This window comes from Schistocerca gregaria, chromosome 9 (assembly GCF_023897955.1).
Source record: "Schistocerca gregaria isolate iqSchGreg1 chromosome 9, iqSchGreg1.2, whole genome shotgun sequence".
NCBI lineage: Eukaryota > Metazoa > Arthropoda > Insecta > Orthoptera > Acrididae > Schistocerca > Schistocerca gregaria.
The window spans coordinates 213,172,174-213,198,388 of NC_064928.1; the positions used below are offsets into that span (position 1 = coordinate 213,172,174).

The 26,215-nt window shown below is 44.4% G+C and overlaps 1 protein-coding gene across 2 annotated transcripts in view; it reads left to right on the forward strand.

The window, feature by feature from the left end:
* LOC126291910 (luciferin sulfotransferase-like) overlaps positions 1-26,215 on the forward strand; it is a 56,899-nt gene that overhangs the window by 20,902 nt on the left and 9,782 nt on the right. For both annotated transcript variants that reach the window (XM_049985642.1, XM_049985643.1), the window contains exons 3-6: positions 10,645-10,744; positions 10,830-10,971; positions 13,310-13,430; positions 23,940-24,034. In XM_049985642.1, the coding sequence (XP_049841599.1) occupies positions 10,645-10,744; positions 10,830-10,971; positions 13,310-13,430; positions 23,940-24,034 (458 nt within the window). The remainder of the gene's footprint in view (positions 1-10,644; positions 10,745-10,829; positions 10,972-13,309; positions 13,431-23,939; positions 24,035-26,215) is intronic.

Here is a 26,215-nt window from a genome sequence, read left to right on the forward strand (position 1 = left end):
CCCTTCCCACGAAATTTAGTTAGTATTAAGATTCTTTTACAGGGAGTGCAGTGGAGCTGACGCTGAGATCATTTAGTATTTGGTTATATCATCGCTAGTCTCACTGAACTCTTCTGAATTCTACATGTCATGTGTGGTCTGTCGTCTCCTTACCAACAACAGGTCCCAGGTTCAAACTAGTCAATTCCCTAAAAAACACGCTCAGAGCGTCGTTGCGCGAAAGTGTTAGGGAGACACGATATAGAACAAACAGACACCACGCAGAATGTTAGAACTGTGCTGTCAGTAGTGTGAGGAATGCCTGAAATCAGTTATTCTCGGCACACTCTAGACACTGTGGATCACGTAATATTGAATTCCCTAACGATTTGGCAATAGAATCTCCTATGCGGTTAGCTCCAACTACCATTCCGCGTTCAAAGTCTCTTAATTTCCGTCGTGTGGCCATAATCGCGTCGGAAACCTTTTCAGATGAATCAACTGACTACAAATCACAGCTCCGCCAACGCACTGCCATTTGATACCTTGTGTAGGCGATGCTGCCGCCATTTGTGTATGTGAATATCACCATTCCGTGACATTTGTGACATCTGTGTATAGTCTGTCTCGTCTTCATTTGACTGATCCTTATATTATTGAGATTCCCGTGCTAACAAAACCAGTCCTGGACGAAGCGAGCTGTGTGAACTGTAGTCTCTTCGTCATGGAACATAGCATCACCATTGAGGAACAAACGTCGTATCATGGGAGGGACTTGACCAGCCAAAGTGATCACATAATCGTTGACAGTACGGTTAAGATGTTCTGTATCGAGGTGTGGTGCATTATTAAATTTCCGAGAGCGTACGTTGCTAGAAGAGTCGACAAACATATTGCTTCCTCCTGTGTATATCTTCTGAAAAAGCCATTAAGATAAAATCAGAGAGATCCGAGCACACACGGATGCTTATCGGCAATTGTTCTTCCCGCGAACTTTTCGCGACCGGAACAATAAAGGGGCAAGAGACAGTGGTACGAAAAGCACCCTGCGTTACACACCGCAAAGAGGCCTGCGGATTGTAGATGCAGATGCAGATGTAATATGCAACTTTGCAAAGTAACCATGTGGCCCATGGGATACCACGTTATTGCCGTCCAAACCATCGCCGAACCCCCGCCATGTTTCACTCCTGGGACGAAAAGTCGGCCAGAAGTTTAAATTATTGTGAAACAAGACTCGTCCGATCAACTTGTGCTGTGTCAAAACGCACGGGTTACATTCGCCTTTACGACTGATGAGCATCCGACCCGATAAATGGCTAAGAATACCTGGTTGTTAGTATAAATTTACTTGACGATTTGTTAAGGACGACAAAACACGGTAGAGTGTGCCGAGAATAACTGATTTCAGGCATTCCTCACACCACTGACAGCACCGTTTCCGACGGCCTTCACATAACGACCGAGAGCAGCGTCGCTTGTGTACAGCTGCCAGACGGGCAACTCTGTGTGATATAGGTGATCCGAGAGCGTCGATATATATATATATATATATATATATATATATATATATATATATATATATATATATATATATACTCCTGGAAATTGAAATAAGAACACCGTGAATTCGTTGTCCCAGGAAGGGGAAACTTTATTGACACATTCCTGGGGCAGATACATCACATGATCACACTGACAGAACCACAGGCACATAGACACAGGCAACAGAGCATGCACAATGTCGGCACTAGTACAGTGTATATCCACCTTTCGCAGCAATGCAGGCTGCTATTCTCCCATGGAGACGATCGTAGAGATGCTGGATGTAGTCCTGTGGAACGGCTTGCCATGCCATTTCCACCTGGCGCCTCAGTTGGACCAGCGTTCGTGCTGGACGTGCAGAACGCGTGAGACGACGCTTCATCCAGTCCCAAACATGCTCAATGGGGGACAGATCCGGAGATCTTGCTGGCCAGAGTAGTTGACTTACACCTTCTAGAGCACGTTGGGTGGCACGGGATACATGCGGACGTGCATTTTCCTGTTGGAACAGCAAGTTCCCTTGCCGGTCTAGGAATGGTAGAACGATGGGTTCGATGACGGTTTGGATGTACCGTCTACTATTCAGTGTCCCCTCGACGATCACCAGAGGTGTACGACCTGTGTAGGAGATCGCCCCCCACACCATGATGCTGGGTGTTGGCCCTGTGTGCCTCGGTCGTATGCTGTCCTGATTGTGGCGCTCACCTGCACGCCGCCAAACACGCATACGACCATCATTGGCACCAAGGCAGAAGCGACTCTCATCGCTGAAGACGACACGTCTTCATTCGTCCCTCCATTCACGCCTGTCGCGACACCACTGGAGGCGGGCTGCACGATGTTGGGGCGTGAGCGGAAGACGGCCTAACGGTGTGCGGGACCGTAGCCCAGCTTTATGGAGACGGTTGCGAATGGTCCTCGCCGATACCCCAGGAGCAACAGTGTCCCTAATTTGCTGGGAAGTGGCGGTGCGGTCCCCTACGGCACTGCGTAGGACCCTACGGTCTTGGCGTGCATCCGTGCGTCCCTGCGGTCCGGTCACAGGTCGACGGGCACGTGCACTTTCCGCCGACCTCTGGCGACAACATCGATGTACTGTGGAGACCTCACGCCCCACGTGTTGAGCAATTCGGCGGTACGTCCACCCGGCCTCCCGCATGCCCACTATACGCCCTCGCTCAAATTCCGTCAACTGCACATACGGTTCACGTCCACGCTGTCGCGGCATGCTACCAGTGTTAAAGACTGCAATGGAGCTCCGTATGCCACGGCAAACTGGCTGACACTGACGGCGGCGGTGCACAAATGCTGTGCAGCTAGCGCCATTCGACGGCCAACACCGCGGTTCCTGGTGTGTCCGCTGTGCCGTGCGTGTGATCATTGCTTGTACAGCCCTCTCGCAGTGTCCGGAGCAAGTATGGTGGGTCTGACACACCGGTGTCAATGTGTTCTTTTTTCCATTTCCAGGAATATATATATATATATATATATATATATATATATATATATATATATATATTTCTTTTTTCCATTTCCAGGAATATATATATATATATATATATATATATATATATATATATATATATATATATATATATATATATACAGGTAGTGAGCGCGCGCGACTTCCGTGATGAAACACCTCGCCATCGCTGGGTCCAGAGATGCTGTCTGAGCGACGCGCCGCAACTGGCCGCTGTCGTACAGAACCGACAGTATCAACGAATAATTAATTAATTGTCAAAAGCTGGCGTGGCGCTGCGTGTTTGTTCGTGTAAATGATTCCTATTGTATGACGTAAGAAGGTAGTTATTTCCCGAGTAGACCTTCTAACAACCCTACCACAACAAAGGTCAAAAAATTAATTATGATTGTTTTGTTGCTCACGCTGCTAAATATTACATTTTCGGGCAACAGCAAAGTTATGTTCTGTGGCAGGTGTCATTAGAGCACAGTTAATAAAGTCATTCCTTTTCGTGTTTCCCACGCTGTTCTCGTTGTGAACTCATGGCTCAATCGTCTAAAATTTAGGTAGTGATGATTCCATGCTCGGATGCAAAGAGGCCTAGGTGTTATTCTGCGATATTCAAAAATTTTATAAATGCATGTTAGGACAATGGTGATATAAAAAAGTAATCAGTACTCCGAATTTCAGTTACACTTCTTTTTTTATTACTTTTGTTGCAATATCACGTAATTCGTTCCAAAACATAACTTCACTATATAAAACATACTTGAATATATCTTCCTCAATGTTAAAGTTCACATTTCATAAAGTGACTAAAGTTTGCGTCTTTTTAACATGGTGACCAAAGCTTGACTCTATAATTACCGCTTACGCGCCCAAAAATCAGAGTTACAATTAGGTCAAAGATCATAGTGACAAAAGAAAGAATACACATAAGAATAATATCATTGAAATATATACATATCGATGTATCGAAGTGCCTCTACATTAATGAAATCAAATCTGAATGTTGTCACAGAAATATGTTAACCGTTTTACAGAAACACAGTAGAATATTGCTAGTATCGAGAGGTTGAGGTGAGCTGCCGTAATGGCTACGTAATTCAAGTACCATTACAACCATATGTCGGAGTACGTCTAGGTAGGATAGAATACCGACCCATTGCGTGGTGAATTGAGACACCGCAGTTGGTGTTTAAGCCTTGTGAGAGGGAAAGTAGTTTTGATGGTGGAACCAGTATCTTATTTTGGTGCAGTTCACGGAGGCAGCGTGGATACTTTGTCTCTTTGTGGCTGTGAAACTACCCAAAGCTGAGCTACAGAATGTACGCAGGCTCTGGGTGGTTTTATAAATAGTCGCGGATGAGACACTGGTTTTGGCGAATTTATGTGTTATTGCGATCGATTTATTGTCGTCCTGTGAACAGTTCGGTAGTGAGGAATGCTGTGATGGAGACAGCGCGAGCCGTGTTAGAGAGAAGGAGATTTGCAGTTGATGAGTTTATGTGAATCGTTGAAGCCGAAATACTATCCGTGGTGTACGATTAGTGGTCGTGGCTCGCCCAGAGGTAACTGGGTTGTTACCTGTTTTCTAGCATTTGTAGACTTAGAGAAAGCTTTTGACAATGTTGACTGGAATACTCTCTTTCAAATTCTGAAGGTGGCAGGGGTAAAATACAGGGAGCGAAAGGCTATTTATAATTTGTACAGAAACCAGATGGCAGTTATAAGGGTCGAGATGCTTGAAGGGGAAGCAGTGGTTGGGAAGGGAGTGAGACAGGATTGTAGCCTCTCCCCGATGTTATTCAATCTGTATTCTGAGCAAGCAGCGAAGGAAACAAAAGAAAAATTCGGAGTAGGTATTAAAATCCATGGAGAAGAAATAAAAACTTTGAGGTTCGCCGATGACACTGTAATTCTGTCAGAGACAGCAAAAGACTTGGAAGAGCAGTTGAACGGAATGGATAGTGTCTTGAAAGGAGGATCTAAGATGAACATCAACAAAAGCAAAACGAGGATAATGGAATGTAGTCGAATTAAGTCGGGTGATGCTGAGGAAATTAGATTAGGAAATAAGACACTTAAAGTAGTAAAGGGGAGCAAAATATCTGATGATAGTCGAAGTAGAGAGGATATAAAACATAGACCGACAATGACAAGGAAAGCGTTTCTGAAGAAGAGAAATTTGTTAACATCGAGTATAGATTTAAGTGTCAGGAAGTCGTTTCTGAAAGTATTTGTATGGAGCGTAGCCATGTATGGAAGTGAAACATGGACGATAAATAGTTAAGACAAAAAGAGAATAGAAGCTTTTGAAATGTGGTACTACAGAAGAATGCTGAGGATTAGATGGGTAGATCACATATCTAATGAGCAGGTACTGAATAGGATTGGGGAGAAGAGAAGTTTGTGCCACAACTTGATTAGAAGAAGGGATCGGTTGGTAGGACATGTTCTGAGTCATCAAGAGATCACCAATTTAGTACTGGAGGGCAGCGTGGAGAGTAAAAATCGTAGAGGGAGACCAAGAGATGAATACACTAAGCAGATTCAGAAGGATGTAGGCTGCAGTAGGTACTGGGAGATGAAGAAGCTTGCACAGAAGAGAGTAGTATGGAGAGCTGAATCAGACCAGTCTCAGGACTGAAGTCCACAACAACAACAGCTGTTTTGTTGGAGTGGTTTGGTAGAGATTGGTGTGTGACGAGAAGGGAAAGCCTCCAACACATTTTTGTTGTTGTTGTTGTTTAAATGCCACGATCATAAAGCGGGCCTAGAATTGGCTCGTATAGGTTCGAACTGTTTCACTGTAATATGATAGATCGGACCAGTAGTTGCGTTGATAAGCGACGAGGATAAAAGGAACCACTTACAAGCAACACACAACTAAACTTTGTTAGTCAAAGTGACGAGTGGCCTATTTCATTTTAGGAAACTTAGAGGGTCGCGTTTCGCTAACGCCTGAAGAGGCATAGAATTGTGTTAAATTGTTACTTAAGGTTAGGGTTAAAGAGGCGGTGGGGCCTAGGATTTTTTTTTATTTTTAGTATTGAATTTCCGTTTTTGTGGGATGTGTTAGTCTTTGCCGGCACTCGCTCACTTATGTGAATTAAATTGTATTGAGATACCTAGACCCAATACATACCAGTTTTCTAGGATTGAAAGAAACCTTTACGTGTGGTCAATTTGTAGCTGTTGTGAGTAGCTATATTTTGTGAGTAAAGCAAAGGTTTAGTTTCAGAGATATTAATAGCGCTTTGCATGCACAATTTTACGATGGTATTTGTAAGTTTTGCCTGATGAAAAAAGGTCATTAATTGAGTTGTTTCTCGCTAAATATACAGAGAGTAGATATTCTAAACAGTTAAAACGATTTCATTTATGGAAAGAGTGTCGTAAATAACTTCAATTAGAATTGAAGTTGTCGAAAGTTATCATGGACACGCCAGCGATTATACTAATAACAAAGATAGGTAAATCTGTGGTATACGTTACGTCGTATTGTTTACATAACAACGCTGATCTAAACCGAAAGAGATTTAATGGTAGCATCAATTAGCTTAATCGTTATAGATACCGGCGAGAGAAACTTAAAGTTAATTGGTCGTAACACGACGATATATTGTATATGAATATTGTAAGTAATTAAAAGATTACGAGACTTTTCCAGAGATAGTGTGTGTGAACAATTTCAAGCTAGAGGTAACATTAAGCTTGACATAATATAAACAGTTATTGTAGTTAAAGTGGTTTGGTGTTTTGTTTTGTCCGATAATACGACAACGGGAGTTGTTATCGAAATCTGCCTGTCCCGTAATTGCTGCTCGGTATTGTTTGTCAGTGTCATTGCAATGTTTTAGCGTGTCTATTCGTGATGTAATAGCCTCACTGTACGATTACGACGCTATGTACATTAAAGGTGCTGTTTATTACACTACTGGCCAATCAAACGTGCTATACCACGAAGGTGAAGTGCTACAGACGCGAAATTTAACCGACAGGAAGAGGATGCTGTGGTATACAAATGACTAGCTTTACAGAGCATTCACACAAGGTTGCCGCCAGTGGCGACACCTACAACGTGCTGACATGAGGAAACTTTCCAACCGTTTTCTCAAACAGCAGTTGACCGGCGTTGCCCGGTGAAAGGTTGTTGTGATGCCTCGTATAAGGAGGAGAAATGCGCACAATCACGTTTCAGACTTTGATAAAGGTCGGATTGCAGCCTATCGCGATTGCGGTTTATCGCATCGCGACATTGCTGCTCGCGTTGGTCGAGAACCAATGACTGTTAGCAGAATATGGAATCGGTGGGTTCAGGAGGGTAATAGGGAACGCAGTGCTGGATCCCAACGGCCTCGTATCACTAGCAGTCGAGATGACAGGCATCTTATCCGCATGGCTGTAACGGACCGTGCAGCCACGTCTCGATCCCTGAATCAACAGTTCGGGACGTTTGCAAGGCAACAACCATCTGCACGAACAGTTCGACGACGTTTGCAGCAGCATGGACTATCAGCTCGGAGACCGTGGCTGCGGTTACCCTTGTCGCTCCATCACAGACAGGAGTGCCTGCGATGGTGTATTCAACGACGAGCCTGGGTGCACGAATGGCAAAATGTAATTTTTTCGGATGAATCCAGGTTTGTTTACAGTATCATGACGGTCGCATCCGTGTTTGGCTACATCGCGGTGAACGCACATTGGAAGCGTGTATTCGTTATCGCGTTACTGCCGTGTCACCCGGCGTGATGGTATGGGGTGCCACCGGTTACACGTCTCGCTCACCTCTTGTTCGCATTGACGGCACTGTGAACAGTGGGCACTACATTTCAGATGTTTTACGACCCGTGCCTCTATCCTTCATTAGATCCCTGCGAAACCCTACATTTCAGGAGGATAATGCACGACCGCATGTTGCAGGTCCTGTACGGGCCTTTCTGTATACAGAAAATGTTCGACTGCTGCCGTGGCCAGGACATTCTCCAAATCTCTCACCAATTGAAAACGTCTGGTCAATGGTTGCCGAGCAACTGGCTCGTCACAATATGCCAGTCACTACTCTTGATGAACTGTGGAATCGTGTTGAAGCTGCATGGGGAGCAGTATCTGTACACGACATCCAAGCTCCGTTTGACTAAATGCCCAGGCGTATCAAGGGTGTTATTACGGCCAGAGGTGGTTGTTGTGGGTACTGATTTCTCGGGATCTATGAACCCAAACTGGGTGAAAATGTAATCACAATTCAGTTGTAGTATAATATATTTCTCCAAGGAATACCCGTTTATCTCCTGCATTTCTTCTCGGTGTAGCTATTTTAACGACCAGTAGTGTAGGATTTGGCGCTTACCGCCCCCATAAGCGACGACAACTCGCAACAAATGGGATAAAAATTCGCTAAATATCTCGCTAGGAGCATGTTTGAAGCTCGCATCGGCTACGACAATGACAACAGTGCGCTCAGTTCACTACTGAACGCTCATTGGCTGTCACACACACTCGACCGCCTTCATTCGTGACTGCAACTATACCTCTCCCTGCCTGCTTCCTAGGTGTGAGTACGATGACCCGGCTACCCAAACCGGGTCTTCAGGTCGCGTAGCCAGGCAGTAGTGGCCGCGCACGATACGGTGAACGATGCGCAGTGCTCAGTTTTCGTCCAAAGCGCTGAGAGAGTTCATTCGTTTGTTCGGAAGTGGAGGCCGACAAGTGTTTACCCCTTTCGACCGGTCGGCGATCACAGAATCAATGCGTACGTCGTACAGTCTTTCTCAAACGATTTTACAAAAAAAATGGTTCAAATGGCTCTGAGCACTATGGGACTCAACTGCTGTGGTCATTAGTCCCCTAGAACTTAGAACTACTTAAACCTAAGGACATCACACACATCCATGCCCGAGGCAGGATTCGAACCTGCGACCGTAGCAGTCGCACGGTTCCGGACTGCGCGCCTAGAACCGCGAGACCACCGCAAAAGATTTTACAGAAATTATTTTGTAAAACAGTATAATTTTTGAGTTATTTATAGCTACAAATGCGAGATTCATGGCCATCATTTCGTTAATGGTCAAAGTTATTGTGACATTTGCATGGAAGTAAGACTCCGAGCGAAATTCGAAAAAGTTTGCAATGAAAAACAGGGATCGCTGTGATTTTGCGTTTGGTGCATATTACAAGACATGTTGCTGCTTATGAAATTCAGCTAACAATCGAATTTTTCTTTAGACTTGGGTGGATGTCTGTGTGTCACCAGCCTAGAGAAAGCTTATCTGACGTAGAACACTCATTTGCGATCGTGAGCGGCAGCGATAAAGCCAGAGTGAAACAACCACAACATTCCTCATATTTCGTAAATGGTTTGAGATATCGAAATGAGATTTTGGCAAATGATAGTTCGCAAAGAGAAAAGTATTTTACCATATGGTTACAATGCAAAACTTCATTATTTACTGTGTTATTCCGCTAACTACAGACTTTTTCAATGAAAGGCCGGCCATTGGTGGCCGTGCGGTTCTAGGCGCTACAGTCTGGAACCGCGCGACCGCTAAGGTCGCAGGTTCGAATCCTGCCTCGGGCATGGATGTGTGTGATGTCCTTAGGTTAGTTAGGTTTAAGTAGTTCTAAGTTCTAGGGGATTGATGACCTTAGAAGTAAAGTCCCTTAGTGCTCAGAGCCATTTGAACCATTTTTTTTTTCAAAGAAAAAATGTGGTTTTTAAGAACCATAGATAGCTGGTAAAACGAGAAGTGCTATGGGTTTTGGAACGTCATAAGTGAAGACATTACACGTTTATTTTGTACTGAGGGAGTGCTTTTTCATTAGATTCTGATCGTACTTTTCCTCAGCTCCTCACATAATAAACTTAATAAACCAGAATTGTGTCACAATTGTGTCTGGGTTGGGTTGGGTTGTATGGGGGAAGAGACCAAACTGCGAGGTCATCGGATTACGGAAGGGCGGGGAATGAAGTTGGCCGTGCCCTTTCAAAGGAACCATCCCGGCATTTGCCTGGAGCGATTTAGGGACGTCACGGGAAACCTAAATCAGGATGGCCGGTTGCGGGATTGAACCGTCGTCTTCCCGAATACGAGTCCAATGTGCTAACCACTACGCCACCTCGCTCGGTCACAATTGTGTCTGCATGACATGTTAGTGATGTGAGACTGAGTAAACTCCGATGTGTTTTGGCAGAAGAAGCAAATTTTAACGTGGCAGCAAGAGAAATATGTAGGTCTTGGTCACAATTCACCACTCATGTCGCTTTTCTGAAAGATACAAATTGTTAACAACCCAGGCGAAAATAAATCGCTGCTTTTGTTGCATTTCCAGTGGAATTCTTTTTAGATAATAACCAAAGCAGAGGTGACAGACCTTTTTGAATGATCACCGTGCAAGTATGGGCTTGGAGGGGCTCCACTTAATATTTACAAAAAATGTGAGCATAGGCTTCAGTTTAGAATGGCACATCCACTCCAGCGGTCTGAATTTCCACTGCAGCTCGTTCACGAAACCCCCCCCCCCCCCTCCCCCCACACTACCGCCCTCCCTTCGCATCCCCTGCCAACTGCACATCTACTGGCCACTTTATTCTGCGTGGACTCTACCTTCATGAATTTCGAGTTGTGTAACAAAACTGGAATGTCGGTTGGCAGGCACCACGTGGAGCCAGGAGCTGATATGGCTGCTGATGAACAACTGCGATGTCGAGCAAGCAAAGCAGGTCCCACTGATACACAGGTTCCCATTTCTAGAGTAAGTAGCAGCAGCGCATCACTTATTGTGCTTCAGCACGTGAAGGCAACTTCTGATAATAACGTCTGTTTTGTTTATTTTTCAGGATAACGTCTTTGATGCCTGAATTCACAAGGAATATGCCTCACTCAATAGACCATGTGGAAAGGATGGTTTCACCACGCTTAATTAAAAGTCATTTACCATTAGATCAGCTACCTAAACAGATTAAAACTGTGAAGCCCAAGGTAAGTCAATACAAATAAATGTTATTCTCTGTCGAATGAGAGGGAAAATCTAGTCCCCATATGTAGAGCGTTAGGGGTATAGGTACAGATATTCTGATAATGGGTACCTCAATATGTAGCCATTTCAGTATGTTTCTTGTTTTTTCTCAGCGTCGAATAGTCTTCCCATAAACGCGATACACAATTTACTACATGATGTTTTCTGCATGGTCGTAATTGCACCACAAAGTGGGCTAAGCCTGTCAGAGTAGACTATCCATTTTGCATCCACATCTCAATATTTGTCCTGCTGCACAGGGAAAAATAAAGACTTCCTTGTGCCACGTGTATTTATTCATTTATTTTAAATAATTTCTTCTCTGCTGGGACTACAGCTTGCATAAGGTCGTAATATGAACAATAATTTTATCTTGATACACTTCCATTGGTCCGTGTTTGCACACAAAAACAACAATGTGGGATTGTGGGTCCACCTCGATGCGAAACACTTTTGTTATTTGTTTATTTATTTCAAAACTAGTTTCAGCGTCAAATGCCGCCATCATTAGTGGGTGCTTTGATTATAAAACATAGAATAGCTTTCTTATAAAACATTGTAAAAGCTATTTCATGTGTACTGTTTGGTTCCAAATATTATTTCCTGTGAATAATTTCATGATACCTTATTTGCTATATATCACAGCATGGTTTTACGATTGTTGGCGCTGTTGCCGGTTTGTTCTTTTGTTGCCGTTTTTCTGTTTGAGTTGGTATATTCCAGCATTACTGAACAGCACATAGAATTGGAAATATTCTGAAAAAGCAAGGGATCCCAGCAAAATTCAGGAATAACAACACAGTTCAACAAAGGCTACGACCAGACATAAGAACCTCAGACAAATTCAGCAATGACACAACATACCAACTCTCATGTAACTCTTTTGAGGCCCAGTACATAGGACAAAAAAGCAGAGCACAGGAGAGCTCTGTAGATTGACAGCGCACATTCTACTTTCGCAGAACATCTAATAAACAAAAACCACAACTCCACTTATACTTTCTTTTCATACAACCTGTTTATTTAAGAATATATAAACTGTGTTTTACAGATACTCGAAGTATTTAACCATAAAATTTTCTTTAACAAAATGTACAAATTTGCAAAATACTTTTGACCTTAAACCTTTAGCTGACTAAGCTTTTAATCTTTGCAAAAGAAATCTGAAGTGTTATACTGCAAAATAGCAAACAATATTACTGCAACTCATGAAAGCTATATAAGCACCTCTGATGACAAGAGTGATTCAGTTACTTAAAACAGATGACTTAACTTTTAATTTGAAAGCTATATGTCGAAAGGTTAGGGGTTAAGATGCGCACCTGTGCTTGAAGGTTAAACACATTAGCAAACAATATGAGAATGATAATGCTTTCTTCAAAGCCACCAACTTTTTAATTTGAATCGGCAACCAAGGTGCGACTGGATCTCCACCTGTCTCTTCTGACGGTCTTAATTTGACTAAAGTCCTGGTGACAGTTGGCTGTTAATATTTTCAGAGCCAAATTGATTGTCAGTTATAAGGACCGCTCTGAAGGTACGTCTTATAACATCACTTGTGAACACTTATTACAAGAGAACTCACTCGGCGGAACTACAAGACCCAGCTAAAATACACCAGTAATGACTCGGTCTTTCAAACACAGAAACGAACAGCTTAGTACAACAGGTTGTTCAGATTACAACTAATGACTGAGAAATGCAATTACAATCAAAGAATTGAACCGGTTAACAGCTAAATCTAACCACAAGGCTCTTCTTTTGTTTAACGGCAACCTGTGCCTTTGTTCAATTGTTCTGGCTGTATTTACGACCAAGAGGTGATTAATTAGAACATTAATGGCCGGGTACAAACCAGGAAGGAAAGGCAATATAACAGCGGGGCAAATTTTCAAATGACAACTAGTGCCTATGCTTACGACCAAAGAGCCGACCGAGTAAAACTCTGACGGTGGGGTACACACCAGAGAACAATAAGGAGGGCAGGTAGACAATGGCACAAATCACCATGAGGATTACAGAATAAGCCGGCCGCTGTGACCGAGCGGTTCTAGGCGCTTCAGTCCGGAACCGCGCAGTAGCTACGGTCGCAGGTTCGAATCCTGCCTCGGGCATGTATGTGTGTGATGTCCTTAGGTTAGTTAGGTTGGATTAGTTCTAAGTCTAGGGGACTGATGACCTCACACGTTAAGCCCCATAGTGCTTAGAGCCATTTGATTGCAGACAGTTCAAGTGTTAACGTAATTACAATACGCTATCCTATAACACAGATAAATATTTATGTTTCCTTCCGCCTTTCAGGTAATATACGTCGTGCGCAACGTGCAGGATGCGATCGTGTCATTCTACCACCACTACCAGCTGTGGGGGGACTGCGACCTCACACTCGACCAGTTTGCAGAGTGCTTCATGGACGACTTGAGTAAGCAGAATAGGATAAGTTGGTAGAAAGAGATTAACTCTGTGACCGGTTCATACACTGTAGCCATTGAAGGTTGTTACTTACATTCTCGGTGACTTGAGTTATATAGCCATTAGGCCTTGGTCTAAGATGTCATTTGTGTCTAACGATTCGTATCCTGATGCTGGAGGCACAATCAAAGGCTACAAGAACTTCGTCACTTGCTTTTCGGGATGAAACAATCTCAGCAGATAAATTGTTTTACGTACCTATGCAACTGTGTTTGTAGTCGCTGAGGACGTCTCCAACATCACGAGGAAGTTGAAGATGAAACAAAAACAGTAATAATTGATGCTTTCTCATTCTTGAAATTCAGCTGACATATCTTCAGTATTAGATTACGTCGCTTTTACTGCCAGCACATGGACTCTCTCAGCCCTTATTTTGCGCCCTGTATCTCTGTTTATCGAAATAGAGTCACTCTGGTACACTCTTCAGGTACAACAATAAAGTAATGAGACTGATTTTCTTTGCAAGATGTGGCAACCCTGCAGGCCTGTGTAGGCACAATATCTTTGACCTTGGTCAAGTGGCTTCGAGCCCAAGTGGTACATCGATGCAACTGCTCAGTCGTGAGTTGTGCTGTAATAAGTTAACATGTGTTTGTGTCTCTTGTCACGGAAATGGAACCGCATAATATTGCACAACGGTATGCCATTTCTTTTTGCATTAAATTGGGTGAAAACGCGACGACAACTTATGGTAAGCTTCAGAAGGCTTTTGGAGAAGAGGTTATGTCAAGAGCTCAAGTTTTTCGTTGGCATAAAATGTTTAGTGAAGGCAGAACGAACGTTGAAGAGGAAAATGAAATGCATGCTTGTGTGCTTCTTTGATTCCAAGGGAATTGTTCATAAAGAGTGGGTGCCTCCTGGACAAACAGTTAACCAATATTACTACAAAGAAATTTTAGAAAGACTTCATAAAAGAGTTCTTCGTGTCTGTGCCAACATTGCTGACAATTGGATTCTGCACCACAATAATGCACTATCCCATACTGCTCTGTCAGTACAGCAATTTTTTACCTCAAAACAAATTTCAGTGCTACCAAAGCCACCTTATTCACCAGATATTGCTCCATGCGACTTTTTTCTGTTTCCAAGAGTCAAAACGGCGGTCAAGGGACACCATTCTCAAACAACACAAGATGTCCAAAAAGCGGTGACGAGGGTATTGGAGGATATTACAGAACATGAGTTCCGGAAATGTTACCATCAATGGCAGAAGCGCTGAAAAAAGTGTGCGCAATCAGAAGGGAACTACTTTGAAGGAGACAACACTAAACTTGACTAAAACGGTAAGCAACATTTTCTTCACATCAGTCTCATTACTTTATTGTCGGACCTCGTAACTTCCAAATGGTGTTTCACTGGCCAAGTAACATACACCTCGACGAAATTTGGCCCATATGTAGAAATGAGTGGTGCAGTATAAGACAAAAAGTAAATGAAAGATAAGTGCGACGAGAAGGACAAAAATGACAGTTTTGACCAAAGACTATAATTACAGTGAAGTTACCACCATTTATGATAGTCCCCTGGACGTTACAAAAGGGGACTGTGGTTCTTAGTGCAGTGTGCGATCACTACGGATGGCAATACATACTATGCAAAGTGTTACCGACAAAGTTGATAAGGAGTTCTTGTGACGAGGTTTGGTTTGTGGGGCTCTCAACTGTGGGGTCACCAGCACCTGTACAAAGTCTCAATTTCTTTTACACAGCCCAATTTTTTTAACACAGTCCAGTCTAACCACAGTCACGAATGATGCTGATGATGATGAAATGATGAGGACAACACAAAAACCCAGTCCCTGGACTGAGAAAATCTCCAACGCGGCCTGGAATCAAACTCAGGACCCCGTGATACAGAGGTAGCATCTCTAGCCACCAGACCACAGGCTGTGGACAAGGAGTTCTCGTGTGGCCTTTCATCCCTCCACCAGCTTGGATGGCAACTGCTGAATGGTCGGTGGTGCAAGTTTAGGTGGTGCAAGTTTAGGTGGTGCAATGCCTTTCTCCAATGCATTCCACATGTGCTCATTGGGATGTAAGTCGGGGGACAGGCAGGTCAGTCCATTCGTCGACTATCCTCTCGTTCCAAGGGCCACTCCATCTCCACTGTTCGATGCGGTCACGTATTGTCATCCATAAAAATTAAGTCAGGGCCGAATACACTCCTCACAAGACGTATGAAGTGAAGGATTACAGAGTGACAATAATGTTGATTGGTAAGTGTACCATGTTCGAAGATTTGGATGTCAGTAATTTAGATGTATAGGTTAATCAAAACAGCTGATGGTTAAAATGTGTTTCCAAAAGTACTTAGTGGCTGCTGGTTACTGTCGGCATGTATGAAGTCAACTCTAATCAATAAAATCTACCCGATTGTTGGAATAGCTCCCCCCCACTATTAGAAGGACTGTTGTTGCTTGATTTAGAGAGGGCTAAGCATACTTATGATCCCTGACATCCACTGCATCACTGTAGTCCGTCGACTGAAGTCGAGAAAGAGCTTCATCGCCAGGACTCAACCACTAGAGGGAACACCAGAGTCTAACCGCATCACCAGGTGGAAGAGCAGGCTACCACTTGATATCCCTGTAAAGAGGGAGCTAGCTCCAGGAAACGACTTGCCCTACCCTATTTGGAGATCGCTGATTCGTCTTAAGGTGGGCGCTCCTCTACGCAATACCAACAAGCAAAAATGGGGCATTCTTCCAGCTGATGGAGATACATCCTGGGAGTGTGGAACAACACAAGACCCAGCCAACCGGCTATGTCCTCAACTTGTACAACCCGGCAAAACACAGGACCTGATCCAGGGAACCAACAAGGCCACCGGGGTTGCTACCTTCTGGAAATGCTGACCGGACATGGAAATGAATGAATGATTGAATGAGTGAATGCTGGTTCTCACCTAAGGCAAACATTACACTGGATGTCATTACAACAATGCCAATTATGTCACTCTGCACCATGACACACAGTTCACCAAACCAACTATGTTCGACAACACTGGATACACCCTCATGTAGCGAGAGGTGGGAGCATGTAATGCACACACGAACAATGTAGAACAGAATCGTTTTGCTTCAAATGGCTCTGAGCACTATGGGACTCAACTGCTGTGGTCACTAGTCCCCTAGAACTTAGAACTACTTAAACCTAACTAACCTAAGGACATCACACGCATGCATGCCCGAGGCAGGATTCGAACCTGCGACCGTAGCAGTCGCACGGTTCCGGACAATCGTTTTGGTCTACAAGCTGTTATGGGAAGGCTTAATGATTGCAAGGATGCACTGACCTCCAAAAATGAGAACATGACCCACTTACTGATCAGCGTTATTGTGGCAGTGTACTCCTTCTACATCTACATCTACGACATCACTGTGCTATTGAAAATAAAGTACCTGGAAGAGGGCTGGATGAACCACCTTCAAGCTGTCTACCGTTCCACTCTCGAACGGGAAAAAGAGCACTTAAATTTTTCTGTGTCAGCCCTGAGTTCTCTTATTTTATCGTGATAACCATTTCTCCCTATGTAGTTGGGTGCCAAAAGAATGTTTACGCCATCGGAGGAGAAAACTGGTGATTGAAATTTGATAATAAGATCCTGTCGCAACGAAAACTGCCTTTGTTTTAATGATTTCCACCCCAATTCACGTATCATGTCTGTGGCACTATCTCCCCTATTTCGCGATAATGCAAAACGAGCTGCCCTTCTTTGTACTTTTTCGATGTCATCCGTCAGTCCCACCCGACACGGATCCCACACCGCACAGCAGTACTCCAAAACAGGTCGGACAAGCGTTGTGTAAGCAGTCTCTTTAGTAGACCTGTTGCACCTTTTAAGCGTTCTGTCAATGAAACGCAGTATCTATGTGATCGTTCCAGTTAAGGTTATTTGTAATTGTAATCCCTGAGTATTTAGTTGAATTTACAACCTTCAGATTTGTGTGACTTATCGCGTAATCGAAATTTAGTGGACTTCTTTTACTGCTCATATTCAGGGTCAACTGCCGCTTTTTGCATCATACAGATATCTTATCTAAATCGTTTTGCAATTCATTTTTGTCAACTGATGACTTTACAAGACGGTAAATGACAGTATCATCTGCAAACAATCTAATAGGGCTACTCAGATTGTCTCCCATGTCGTTAATACAGATAAGGAAGAATAGAGGGCCTATAACACTTCCTTGGAGAACGCCGGAAATTACTTCTGTTTTACTCGATGAAATTTCGTCTATTACTAGGAGCTGCGACCTTTTTGACAGGAAATCACGAATCCAGTCGCACAAGTGAGGCGATAATCGACAGGCACGCAGTTTGGTTAGAAGACGCTTGTGCGGAATTATGTCGAAATCCTTCTGGAAATCTAAAACTGTGGAATCAATTTGACATACCCTGTCAATAGCACTCATGTGCGTCCTTTCAGAGGTGCATTCGGCCTGACTTTATCTGTATGGGTGACAATGCATGACCGTATCGAGCAGTGCAGGTGGAAGAACTCTTGGAAAGTGAGGACTAGGCTGCCCATTACCTCAACTTAAATCCTATCGATCATGTCCACGTGCACCAACGAACATTCAGGAGCTGTGAACGTCAAAAATGGTTCAAATGGTTCTGAGCACTATGGGACTTAACATCTATGGTCATCAGTCCCCTAGAACTTAGAACTACTTAAACCTAATTAACCTAAGGACAGCACACAACACCCACTCATCACGAGGCAGAGAAAATCCCTGACCCCGCCGGGAATCGAACCCGGGCGCGGGAAGCGAGAACGCTACCGCACGACCACGAGCCGCGGACCTGTGAACGGCGCTTGTGGAAGAATGGAAGGCTCTACGTTGTGGCCAGCGTGGGAGCACGTTACAGAGCAAGCATTGCCGTCCGTCGTGATCTCACACCCAACTGAGAACATTTTAAAGTCGTTTTTACGTCGAGGGGACGAACATGAATTGCGGTGACTTCAGTATAGTTACTGTCTTTGAATAAAACTGTCATTTCTGTTGTCTGTTTATTTCTTTTAGTTATCTTCTGTATAACACAGTAATATTTCATATCATGTGTGGTCAAAGTTTCATTGAGCTATGTTACTTGGCAGAGACGCAACCTACAAAGGCTGCTTTCGTTCTCAAGTCTGGCACACCAGAGTTTCTCCTTTCACCTAGTGGCAACTTAGATGAGTACTTTGTTCTCAAAGGTTTCTCGGATAATGTATCTGCAATGTCTAACTCGTGCATTTCACAGATACGTACATATAAAGTCAATATAATTCTTCAACTCTAAAGCTGATTGTAAACTCTTTTCACTCAGATGAATAGTCCAAACGGACTCGTGAGACGAAGGCTGTTACTTTGCCACAACTTCGTTTGTCACCAGAATACAAGAATCAACCTCGGGTTTTTTTCTTTTTCTTTGTTTACATACACTATGTGACCAAAAGTATCCGGACACTTGGCTGAAAATAACTTACAAGTTCGTGGCGCTCCCATCGGTAATACAGGAATTCAGTATGGTGTTGGCCCACCCTTAGCCTTGATGACAGCTTCCACTCTCGCCGGCATACGTTCAATCAGGTGCTCGAAGCTTTCTTGGGGAATGGCAGCCCATTCTTCACGGAGTGCTGCACTGAGGAGAGGTACCGATGTCGGTCGGTAAGGCCTGGCACGAAGTCGGCGTTCCAAAACATGCCACAGGTGCTCTATAGCATTGAGGTCAGGTCTCAGTGCAGGCCAGTCCATTACAGGGATGTTATTGCCGTGTAACCACTCCGCCACAGGCCATGCATTATCAACAGGTGCTCGATCGTGTTGAAAGATGCAATCGCCATCCCCGAATTGCTCTTCAACAGTGGGAAGCAAGAAGGTGTTTAAAACATCAATGTAGATCTGTGCTGTGATAGTGCCATGCAAAACAACAAGGGGCCAGGCCCCCGCCATGAAAAACACGACCACACCGTAACACCACCTCCTCCGAATTTTACTGTCGGCACTACACACGCTGGCAGATGATGTTCACCGGGCATTCGCCATACCCACACCCTGCCAGCGGATCGCCACATCGTGTACCGTGATATGTCACGCCACACAACGTTTTTACACTGTTCAATCGTCAAATGTTTACGCTCCCTGTACCCAGCGATCCGTCGTTTGGCACTTACTGGCGTGATGTGTGGCTTATGAACGGCCGCTCGACCGTGAAATCCAAGTTTTCTCACCTCCCGCCTAACTGCCATAGTAGTTGCAGTGGATCCTGATGCAATGTGGATTTTCTGTGTGATTGTCTGCATAGATGTCGGCGGTCTGTCAGTGAACAGACGAGTTCGGCCTGTACGCTTTTGTGTTGTACATGTCCCTGCACGTTTCCTGTTCGGTGTCACATCGGAAACAGTGCACCTAGAGATGTTTAGCAGTTTGGAAATCTCGCGTACAGACGTATCACACAAGTGACACCCAATCACCTGATCACGTTCGAAGTCCGTGAGTTCCGCGGAGCGCCCCATTTTGCTCTCTCACGATATATAATGATTAATGAGGTCGGTGATATGGAGTACCTGGCAGTAGGTGGCAGCACAATCCACCTAATATGAAAAACGTATGTTTTTGAGGATGTCCGGATACTTTTGATCACGTAGTGTATACACTCCTGGAAATGGAAAAAAGAACACATTGACACCGGTGTGTCAGACCCACCATACTTGCTCCGGACACTGCGAGAGGGCTGTACAAGCAATGATCACACGCACGGCACAGCGGAACAACCAGGAACCGCGGTGTTGGCCGTCGAATGGCGCTAGCTGCGCAGCATTTGTGCACCGCCGCCGTCAGTGTCAGCCAGTTTGCCATGGCATACGGAGCTCCATCGCAGTCTTTAACACTGGTAGCATGCCGCGACAGCGTGGACGTGAACCGTATGTGCAGTTGACGCACTTTGAGTGAGGGCGTATAGTGGGCATGCGGGAGGCCGGGTGGACGTACCGCCGAATTGTTCAACACGTGGGGTGTGAAGTCTCCACAGTACATCGATGTTGTCGACAGTGGTCGGCGGAAGGTGCACGTGCCCGTCGACCTGGGACCGGGCCGCAGCGACGCACGGATGCACGCCAAGACCGTAGGATCCTACACAGTACCGTAGGGGACCGCACCGCCACTTCCCAGCAAATTAGGGACACTGTTGCTCCAGGGGTATCGGCGAGGACCATTCGCAACCGTCTCCATGAAGCTGGGCTACGGTCCCGCACACCGTTAGGCCGTCTTCCGTTCACGCCCCAATATCGTGCAGCCCGCCTCCAGTGGTGTCGCGACAGGCGTGAATGGAGGGACGAATGGAGACGTGTCGTCTTCAGCGATGAGAGTCGCTTCTGCCTTGGTGCCAATGATGGTCGTATGCGTGTTTGGCGCCGTGCAGGTGAGCGCCACAATCAGGACTGCATACGACCGAGGCACACAGGGCCAACACCCGGCTTCATGGTGTGGGGAGCGATCTCCTACACTGGCCGTACACCTCTGGTGATCGTCGAGGGGACACTGAATAGTGCACGGTACATCCAAACCGTCATCGAACCCATCGTTCTACCATTCCTACACCGGCAAGGGAACTTGCTGTTCCAACAGGACAATGCACGTCCGCATGTATCCCGTGCCACCCAACGTGCTCTAGAAGGTGTAAGTCAACTACCCTGGCCAGCAAGATCTCCGGATCTGTCCCCCATTGAGCATGTTTGGGACTGGATGAAGTGTCGTCTCACGCGGTCTGCACGTCCAGCACGAACGCTGGTCCAACTGAGGCGCCAGGTGGAAATGGCATGGCAAGACGTTCCACAGGACTACATCCAGCATCTCTACGATCGTCTCCATGGGAGAATAGCAGCCTGCATTGCTGCGAAAGGTGGATATACACTGTACTAGTACCGACATTGTGCATGCTCTGTTGCCTGTGTCTATGTGCCTGTGGTTCTGTCAGTGTGATCATGTGATGTATCTGGCCCCAGGAATGTGTCAATAAAGTTTCCCCTTCCTGGGACAATGAATTCACGGTGTTTTTATTTCAATTTCCAGGAGTGTATGTTTATTAGCTCTTTCTGCCAGAACAGTAGTTATGTAAGAGAAATAGTAGTATGAGTAACGATATGGCACAGTTGAAACTGGTCAACTTCATTCTGCTGACAGATTGATCTCTAGCGTAGCCTGACGCCTAAGTTATGGTAAAAGGTGATAATCTGGTTTGACTTGGTGAAGTCAACGAATTTGAATGCCAATTAAAGGTTTTGGTAACAGACTGATCTGTAACATGGGCTAATAATTACCTTCGTACCATATTTAATCAACCGATGGCAATCAAATACCGGCTGTACTATACTCATTTCAGTTGTTCTCATGAGGTACAACACATGCTCCCCTCATTCAAATGGGAGAACCCGCTGTGCGATCTCTCCTTATATATCGAATGCAAATGATGTTGCATCTATATACGTTGTGTGAAGTGCAAATCATTGCATTTTCAAGCATGCTATACACTAAAATCGAATTTTACGTTTGGTACCTGTCGCCTTAATGATGTTGCAATTTAAATGGTCATTAGTGTAAATAGGCCATCCTATGGCAACTTTTTTTGTAGTCTCGCCAAAAGATTATTTGGCCTCCTGATTATGTGACGGTAGGTAATTTAGAGATAACATGAGCAGTGGTGATGTTTCTCGCCCACACTCAAAGTTCCTATTGTTTCCATACTGATAGGTGGCCAGCATTTGAACAGTCATTTGATGTACACCTTTTACCTCAACATTTGAATTCACCTAAGAACACTGCATTGATACAATAATAATCACAAAAGGCGATTGGTGTTTTTGAAGTATTGGTGTCTTTTCATTGCTCTATTTGAGTTACAAAAATCAATGGTAACAGTCATATGTGGTTTAAAATGCGCTGTCTCAAGCAGTGCCCTGCATACTCAGCAAGTGGTTGTAACCGTGGACAACGCAGCTAGCATTGTGCATGTTATGGTAATCCTGTTTCATTGCATACCGCCTGGAATGGTTTCCGCCATGAAGCCTCTACGGACAAAATTAAGAAGCAGTGAACACAAAAATTCTAAATGATATATTTGTGTTACTTTAGGGTCACAATAACGATGTATTAACAAAAAAATACATTAACTCATGTTATATAAACAAGCCTAACGTAACAAACATATAACACTACAAAATGTATTATATAATTTTGTAGTGTTATATGTTCGTTACGTTAGCCATTTAAGGATACGGAGAAATTAAATTTTGAGTTGTCAGTAATTACATCTATACGTTCCGACATATGGAAATATTCAACAATTGGGAACTGTTGACCTTCATAGTTTTTGTTCTTTATGAAAGTCCAGAAAACACTTTTTCTCCTCGGTGCACAAATGAACATTACACGTCTGGCACATAATTGATGGACTTCCTCCCTAGTTTGGCATATTGTATCTACCTCTCTTGCAGTGGCCAATCTCCAACATTGTCCTGACCAACAGCCCTTTGGAGAACAGACTTTGATACACACCTATTTTCTTCTTCTTTGCGTATTCATTATCTACACTTGAATAGGTTTCCCCTCTTTCTCCTACGTACGTCCTTGTTCATTTTGCACAGGGTATCAGTTATTTCAGCTTTGAACTGTCAAAGTGGCCTCGTCTTGTTTTTGGTACAGCGAGAAAGTTACGGTCTCTCCTGTGCAACTGTCATGTATTTAGTACCATCGTATCAAGGAAGTGAGAAAATAGCCGATGGTAACACATCTCTGATCTAATGTTGATTCTGTATAATGCAATTAGTGTATCTGAAAGATCCATTCCTCCTATAAATTCATTGTAGAGAAGAATAATTGATGGACACTATACTCCAAGCCTTTCTTTGGCCTTTTTACCCAATCGGTTCACCTCACTTCGTGATATCACTAGACAAGGCACCGATGAAACAGTCACCACTCTCTCCATGTCTCACAAGCGACAACACTCCTCTTCTTTCCATAACATAATACAGAAGTCACTATCTAAAAAAAGTAACAGCTTGCTTACAAGTGTCTAAGTTGACGAATTTAACAAATAGGCTCACAAATTCTAGGAATAATGTCTGCAATAATCATTTTATTATCCAGATGTACCTCAAAACTACCTCCATCACGTAATATTTATTTAAAGCTGGTAACTAACATTATTCAGGATCAGTAATAACAAATGCCAACAGCTGAAATATACGCGTCTACGCTACTCAGAATTACAAAGACTCATCTCTTGAAGTAGTTGAAGAAATTCTGACAGTTCAGTGCAACTTCCTATACTCTTTCTTTAGTCTGAAGCGTTACAAATCTGCTACGCACGGCGACTGCGAGAAAATGATTCTCACTATGCCGATACATTGTAAGCGTTACAAATTTGTCGAGCTCCTCCTCAGAGGGTTAAATCACAATGTGTTTCTGTTTCAGTCATGTACTGCCCATACTGGGACCACGTGCTCCCCTTCTGGAACCTGCGGAATGAGCCCAATGTCCTCTTCTACTCTTACGAAGACATGAAGAAGGTACGTACTTGATGACAGAGCAGTAGTGCAGTTGCTATCACTCAGGCTTTCTCTGTGTGACTGATTAATGGTGTGCTTTCGCGTGTTCTGCCCAGTTGTTTCCATTCTGCGTAAAATATTTTGGCGACCGATCGAGAAGTCTACTGCACGTATTGCAAGTTTTGCTGTTTTGTGTACTTGGTGCCTGGACGTCAGAAACACTGCTCTTTATAGCCTAGTTCGATTCCCATTATCCACTACACCCGTCGATGCTACTTTGTTTTTTTTTTTTTTTCAGACCTCGCACTGATATTCTATGATACGCAAATTCTCTCAGCGTTTTCAGACTCAATTGGATGTGGTGACTTGCATCCATTATATTTCGCTATCTTCAACTAAAATCAGACTTATAATGATGAGCCAAAACGCTATGATTGCCTCTTTAATAGCTTACTTGTCCGCCTTTGGGAGGAAATGCACTACGTGATCAGAAGTATCCGGACATCTAGCTGAAAATGACTACACGTTCGTGGCGCCCTCCATCGGTAATGATGGAATTCAATATGGTGTTGGCCTACCTTAGCCTTGATGACAGCTTCCCCTCTCGCAGGTTCAGTCAGGTGCTGGAAGGTTTCTTGGGGAATGACAGCCCATTTTTCACGGAGTGCTGCACTGAGGAAAGGTATCGATGTCCGTCGGTGAGGCCTGGTGTGAAGTCGGCGTACCAAAACATAGTGTTCTGTAGGATTCCGATCAGGACTCTGTGCAGGCCAGTCCATTACCGAGATGATATTGTCATGTAACCACTCCGCCACACGGCGTGCGTTATGAATACGTATTCGATCGTGTTGTGCAAACGCCCTCCCCGAATTGCTCTACAACAGTGAGAAGCAGGAATGTGCTTAAAACATCAGTGTGGACCTGTGCTGTGATAGTTCCACGCAAAACAATAAGGGGTGCCAGCCCCCTCCATCAAAAACATGACCACACCATAACGTCAAAGCCTCCGAATTTTACTGTTGGCTTTACATACGCTGGCAGATGACGTCACCGGGCATTCGCCATACCCACACCCTGCCATCGGATGGCCACGTTGTGTACTGTGATGTATCACTCCACACAACGCTTCTCCACTGTTCAATTGTCCAATGTTTATGCTCCTTACACCAAGCGAGGCGTCGTTTGGTATTTACCTGCGTGATGTGTCGTTTATGAGCAGCCGCTCGACCATGAAATCCAAGTTTTCTCACCTCCCGCCTAAATGTCATAGTATTTGCAGTGGATCCTGATGCAATTTGGAATTCCTGAATGATGGTCTGGATAGATGTCTGCCGATTACACATTATGACCCTCTTCAACTGTCGGCGGTCTCTGTCGGCCAACAGATGAGGTCAGCCTGTAGGCCTACGATTTTGTGGTCGTCGAGAACTGCATCAAACATAATCAAAAAATGAAATACGATGAGACCTGCAGTGTGGCACAAACGCCAAGTTTCTGGGATGGCATAATAAGGACTCCATCGGAATAAAGATGTCAGGAAACGTAATAAACAGGTTGGCTGTTCCAATTTTATGAAGATGGCAGCTGTTCTTTCGGACTTGTCCGAAAGAACAGATGCCATCTTCATATCGTTTAAGGCTAAACGGCTGATGACCTTCTTCAGTGCGGATGTATACGATTTGCCTAAAAAAAAACGGGACTTCGTGGATTGTTTGCCGCGAGTAATTTGTATAATGGCAGGAGCATTAGGAATATAGTGTGTGGTCTATAAGTTGAGAACGTCGGCCTCGCGGGGAGCGTACCGGCGCTAAATGTCTGCAGTCGCACTGTTCTCTGTGCCCTCGGTGGCTCAGATGGATACAGCGTCTGCCATGTAAGCAGGAGATCCTGGTTTCGAATCCCGGTCGGGACACACAGTTTCAAGTGTCCCGGTTGATGTATATCAACGCCCATCAACAGCTAATGGTATTGATTTAATTGTAATTTCACTTTAGTTTCAATTTTAATCCGCCAGGGAATTTATTAAAATCTCGCCGGCCGTTACATCCACCAGAGCTGGAAAACACTGGGAGAATTTGCCTTTCACGGAATATCAGTGCTAACTCTGGATAACAAAAGAGCATCAAATGGCGTATTGGGAGGCGGGAGTGGAGCTCGGCTGTAAATAGCGGCGTGGGACCAGCAACAGTTCAAAAAATGGTT